Consider the following 6,601-nt stretch of genomic DNA (forward strand, 5'->3'; position numbering starts at 1 on the left):
TTACAAAAAAAGAATCTTGCATCAGCACATATCATATCATATCATATCATATCATATCATATCATATCATATCATATCATATCATATCATATCATATCATATCATATCATATCATATCATATCATATCATATCATATCATATCATATCATTGTCATACCCTGATTTTGCTCCTGAATTTTTTATGTTTGTTTGGCATGCTTGGCCTAACCTGACTTTGGTTTTACATGAGGTTTGGTTTTGATCCAAAGTCATGGTGTTGTGATTGTGGATACCTCTATGGTCTGGGTCATCTGAACAACCAAGTTTCTTGTGTTTCTAGCCACTTGCCAGTCATGTTATTGGTTCATGGATATCCCTTTCAAATCCTAACCTTATGGTCTTATTTCATGGTTTTGTTCATACACATTATCAGTCAAGTTATGTTCTTTTCAAGAGTCAAACATTCAAGTTATGATTAAACCGATTGTGAAACCAACTTCAAACCACTTTGTTAATCCATTTCAATTTTATTTCATTACATTTGATTCCATACAAAAAAACAAAAAAAAATGAGCTTTGACCAAAGTCAACACAACCTATTTGCATCCTAAAGCCTAAGTCTTCCGTCATGAACCTTAATCCATCACTCCATTGTTCATGTTTGCTTGCTTCCATCATGAGTGCTTCATTTGCAAGTTATCCTTGGCCAACCATGTTTATGTTCATGCCATGCCTACAAGAGCACAGTTAAGTTACACAAAAAAAAAGTAGGTCATAACCAACTCAAACCTACCAAACATGGACACCGCCACCAACAACAACCATCTTCGATTCCAGGATGCTGATGAAGTTATCAAAGATGCTGCTAAAACCTCCAACCTTGACCAATCCATGGGTGGTTGCGAACTTGATGATTCAAATGACAAAACCAGCGCTAATTACTACTTTGATTCTTACTCTCACTTTGGAATTCATGAAGAAATGTTGAAGGACACTGTTAGAACCAAGACATATCAAAATGTTATTTATCAGAATAGGTTTTTATTCAAGAATAAAGTAATTCTTGATGTTGGTGCCGGAACTGGGATTTTGTCACTATTCTGTGCCAAAGCAGGTGCAGAACATGTCTATGCCGTTGAATGCTCTGATATGGCTGACATGGCAAAGCAGATAGTCGAAACTAAAGGTTACTCTAAAGTTATAACTGTTTTGAAAGGGAAGATTGAAGAGCTTGAACTTCCTGTTCCTAAAGTTGATATAATCATTTCCGAATGGATGGGATATTGCTTGTGGTTTGAGAATATGTTAAATTCTGTGCTCTATGCACGTGATAAATGGCTTGTGGATGATGGCGTTGTGCTACCTGATATAACAACCCTCCATTTTACTGCAATGAAGATAAAGCATAATTGAATATATTCTACAAAAATACAAAGAAGCAATTGCCTTGAATTATAATCAAGAAGGCCCTGTAAAACACAAAATCCTTCAACTTTTTTTGACAATGAATATCAAAGGCATATTGACTTTTCATGTTTATCTCACAATGTCTGAGAGTGTTTCTTCTGTATACTAAAGAATAATTTGACAAGCTGAATTACAGATACATTCACATCTTAACTACTGAGCTGAGATGGACCAACACCCATTTCGCATCTATCCTTGAAATACAGCTACAATGAAGAAAGTTTTGATTTTGATGGTGTTGATGATGATGGGTATTGATTTTACAGAAGGGGTAAAGAAGGTATCTTGGAGGTTGCACACACTGTTTTCTGTTGAAAGTCAGAATTACTTTGATATGAAGGTTAAACAACCTGGACCTGTTACTCGTCTTCTTAGTTGTACCGATGAAAAGAAGAAGAATTATAAAGGGATGCATTTGGCTCCAATTTTTGAGGTTCCTTCTGTGAGTAGACATCCCAAAACTGGTGATTGGTACCCTAACAATAAACCTCCTGATCCAGGACTTGGTATGCAGTCCCATCTAGTATCAACTCCTGTTGTCAGCAACCATATGTCTCCTGCTAACGCCACTGCAACCCCTGTTGTGAATGTGCCCGTAACTACTGTTGAAATCAGTTGAGTCTGTATCTCCTCTATCTCTTCCTGATCGCCTCAAAAGTGGCTGGAATGTTGAAAAGAGGATTATGTCAGACGAGTCTCTTACAAAAGCTGAGGAGGCAAGGATAAATGCAGAGGAAGCTTCTGCTCTTGCTGCTGCTGCGGTGAATCATAGCATGGGATCCTACCAGAAACAGTTAAACCATAACCTATGAGACCAATATATTTGGATAGATTGTTAGTCATCAACTTCATAGATTGAACACCTAGATCCCTCAGTATCTGCAAAAATGGTAGCATTTCAAATTCCATAACAATTGTGATCAGCATGTTTTAAAACAGTTCAAATGTTATTGCAAGAGACTCATCATCGAACCAATAAGTTTAAGTCTATTACCTGCGCACCAATGCCATACTCCCTAGAGTCAACAGGCAATCTCAACTCCTCATTGGCTTTTACGGTATCGCGCCCATCATCCTGTAGGTTATAAGCACGGAGCTTGTGGCCCAATCCAATACCCCTACCTTCATGTCCGCGTAAATATACAAGTACACCTCTACCGGCTGCCTCAATCTGTTGCATTGCAAGTGCAAGCTGATTTCCACAGTCACATCTGCAGATCAATCCCAAAGCATTGGAAATGCAGCTATTCCACCTCCCAACTCATTGGCCGAAAAGACGTCGTATGGAGCTGATTCAGAGTATGAGAAATTCATGGCAGAGATGAAGTGATTTCGGTTCATTTTCGAAAGGCCTGATGTTTCTTGGAGCTCTTGTGAACCTGATTTCCTAACCTCTTGCCATGTCTTTCTTGGAAGTCTGGGACTCCCATCTTTAACCTTGCTGTACTGTTATGAAATTTGCAGAGAATTCGAGTTGGAAGTTGAGACACAATCTTCAAATAGCAGGTATACAACATCAAAACCTTGGTCCTGTACAACACCATATCATGACCTATGTTTTGCCGCACTTCTAACCCTAACTCCATCTGGCCAAACATGCCCTGCATTCACACAACCACATAAACATGACCTGAGATACCTTGAAGACCAATTGTCTAAAATTTAGCAAGAAAGAGAAGCTTACCATGGTTGCAAACACATGAACCCTGTCTTGCCTTGCTTGCTGCTGCATACATACATATGTCTTGCACAACCACTGCAAAGTCCACACGTACCAGTATCTTCCTTGTTCTTCCTGCTGACCATCATGTTATCATCATCATTATGCCAACAAAACCAATGCAAGGTACAACAACCTGCAACATATAAACACTCCATGCTGCAAAAGCATCACAACATCAACTGAGCACAGGTTGCAATTGGTATGGACTTGCTAACAGGAACTAACTTGCATCAAGCCAATAGCACGATTAATCCAACATCAAATAGTGCATATGACCAAGATAACATGCAAACAAAGAACCATCAACCTTTTGAGTCCTCATTCACAAACCAACCGAGTGTAGTGGCAATAGAAATTCACTGCAGTAACACAATTGAATTAGCTGGAAGTTACAAGAAATTCACTGCAGTAACACATAATAGCCAGTAAAGCGTTAGAATTCCAGAGTTCCCAATTTGGCATCCAGACAAAAAACGAAGAGAAAGCATGAGTGCACTTTACCGGTTCTGATTTAGCATTGAGTAAAGCCAATCCCGACTGAGCACATCAAAAGGGATTTTGCAGAGACCTCTTTTGATCTCAAAAACCCTAAAATGCGTGGAGGATAAATAGAGAGAAGGAGGAATCAGTAAGAAAAGAGGAGAGAAAGAATTGAACGGCCACTGTTCATAAAGAGAAGAGAAGCCGAAAAACCCTAAAAAAAAATTCAATACGACGGCAAAGAGAAAAAACCCTACAGAAATTGAAACTGAGGAGAGTCAAAAGCACCTAGTGACGGCGTTCTTCGGAGAGATTTTCAAAGCTTCATCTCGACACCTTCTTGGACAGAGCCCCTACTCACGACGGAATACGCAAGTGAACGCTCGCTGGCGGCGAGTCAACGTACGAAAGAGAACTTGCTAGCGTCGCCGGTCCAATCGCCGTTCAATCCTGTTGTAACTGATTCAGGTTTGTTTCTATTCTTTTGATTTGAACTTCATGTACTTTCATCCCTACGCGTTATGGTATTTGATCTTTGGTGGAGCTTTTTTTTTTTTTTCATTCGCCACCATGGAAAGAAGAAGCTCGTTTTTAGGTTAGGAGAGAACATCATTTTTCTTGAGAAGGAGATGAGTTTTTACGGGTTTAGTGTCGTTGGTTTCCCTGGTTTCTTTTTTTCCATATGTCGTTGTTATCAAAATGTTTTTTCCACTACCCAATGCACCTTTGGTCTTCTCACTTGCCATTTCCCAGGTTGGACTGACAGTTGGTCACTATTAGTGACTGTTCGCCACCTAGTCCCACCGCCCAACAGCCACGTGGCTAGGGCTGGGTCAGTTCCCACCACATCATTGTGGGCCAATTTGGAGAGGGTTTTGTTTGACCCGAATCTCCACGGTTCAAAGACCGTTGGGTTCTCTTCCGACCCAAACTCGTATGGCCCATGTTGGCCTTTTACTAGTTTTTTTTATTTTTATTTTTATTTCTTGTGTTTCTTTGTTTATATATTTGAGTCGTTGTTAAGGTGACTACTGACCACCTGTAGCCGGGTGGAGGGGAAGGAGTTTCATTTCCCCTTATGTAGTGGGTTCGATACCCATATATAACATTTCCTTTCTTTAGCATTTTTTTTTCCATGTTTATGTTGTATTAATTATACTCATAGTTTCATTTGTTAATAATGCAAACTTTGTTTTCTTTTAACTTCATCATTCATTTAAAGCCATTTTAAAATTATAAAAATCATACTTTTCTCGATTTAATATCGAGCCCGTTTTTTTTTACACCCTTGTAAGTCGATTGCTTTTTGAGCATCGCCATCAACCTCACATAGCTTACTCTTGGGCTTTCTTACAATGAGACATGTCCCTTGCACTTACACTCATACATTGTTTAATGCTTCATTATTTCATTCTTTGATTATTTGATTTGATCATATACTTGTTTAAATATCTTATTGTTTGATTGTTGCCTACTTGTATGATGTATGAGGCATATATTTATATTGCTTGATTACCATGTCAACCCCCATTCATAACAAATGTACCCCTCTCCCATGAAATGTATAAAATTTACTCTTTCATTCTTTATTCACCTGTTAATACAAGAATTAAAATGAACATTCGATAACCATTTCAAAACAAGATCAAAACCTCGATCCAACGTCGAGTATTCATTTTTCAAAACCTAACAGAACCAGCACGTATTCATCCACCCTTTTGTAAGTCGATTGCTTTATGCATCGCCATTAACCTTGTAAGTCGATTGCTTCATGCATCGCCATCTACCCTTATCCCTAACACTTCTCCTCGCTCCATTCGTCGATTCTTGTTCCGATTAGGTAGCACCCATTAGATAGAACCCTTTGTATGATAACATAGGTAGGATTCCCATATCCTTTTGTATGATAACATAGTTAGAATCCCCATTTCCTTTGCATGCTAACATTAGGTAGATATTCCCATTTGTAAATCCTAACACTTAAGTACATATTGCATGACAACTCTAGGGCAGAGCTTCCCCACTTCTAGACCTTTCCGTGCGTCTCCGATCTTGTGGCATGTAGTCCGTTCTATTGCAAAGAGGTAACTGCCTAAGACTCGATTCAGCGAGCTGCGACACCTACTGCTAGGACGTGAACACATTGCCCACTCTCCTTTGACACAACTGGTGTCCTCCTTTGTAAGTCCATATTCAGATGGCAATCCCTATGTAGGGGAACTACGTCGCCCTGATTCTCATACCAGATGAGGTACGTAGGCAGGAGATCGTGCGAGATCTCTCTGGGCACTCTTTTCTTTTATTTGTGTGTTCATCCTTTATCCCCACTAGGGGAACTACATCGCCCTGATCCTTGTTCCAGACGAGGTATGTAGGCAGGTGGTCGTGCGAGACCACTCCGGGCACCTTTCTTTTTCTTTTGTGTGTGTTTTGGTTCGGATGCTGATGTAAGTCCAGTGATTGGCAGTCGGGCTCCACGTTTGCCTTTTTGTGTGTGTTTTGGTTCGGATGCTGATGTAAGTCCAGTGATTGGCAGTCGGGCTCCACGTTTGCCCTTTTGTGTGTGTTTTGGTTCGGATGCTGATGTAGGTCCAGTGATTGGCAGTCGGGCTCCACGTTTGCCCTTTTGTGTGTGTTTTGGTTCGGATGCTGACGTAAGTCCAGTGATTGGCAGTCGGGCTCCATGTTTGCCACCTTTTTGTGTGTAGGTGTCTTGTTTTGTTTGGTGTGCGTGAGCCGAACTACGGCAACTCTGATTCTCATGTCCAGATGAGATACGTAGGCACGAGATGCGATGTCTTGTCGAGTTTGACTAACGACTAACAACTAATCCTTGTTTGCTTTCGCCCTCGTTGCGATCATTTCTCTCGCCCTCGTTGCGATCGAGACCTTCCCTTTCTCTTGCCCTAGTCGCAATCGAGACCCTTATTCCCGTAGTTAGTTTGAACTAC

At 40.3% G+C, this 6,601-nt stretch overlaps 1 protein-coding gene across 1 annotated transcript; it reads left to right on the forward strand.

Moving 5' to 3' along the window:
• The first annotated feature begins 778 nt into the window (after window positions 1–778).
• Window positions 779–1,397, forward strand: LOC127079001 (probable protein arginine N-methyltransferase 1). Its single transcript, XM_051019418.1, has one exon. It carries the CDS (start codon window positions 779–781, stop codon window positions 1,391–1,393), a length of 615 nt encoding a protein of 204 aa, XP_050875375.1. The 3' UTR covers window positions 1,394–1,397.
• The last annotated feature ends 5,204 nt before the right edge of the window (window positions 1,398–6,601 follow it).

The sequence above is a fragment of the Lathyrus oleraceus genome, chromosome 5 (assembly GCF_024323335.1).
Source record: "Lathyrus oleraceus cultivar Zhongwan6 chromosome 5, CAAS_Psat_ZW6_1.0, whole genome shotgun sequence".
NCBI lineage: Eukaryota > Viridiplantae > Streptophyta > Magnoliopsida > Fabales > Fabaceae > Lathyrus > Lathyrus oleraceus.

Excerpts from the sequence above, each read along its gene's own strand:
- LOC127079001 (XM_051019418.1), top strand. The coding sequence starts at position 779 with ATGGACACCGCCACCAACAACAACCATCTTCGATTCCAGGATGCTGAT.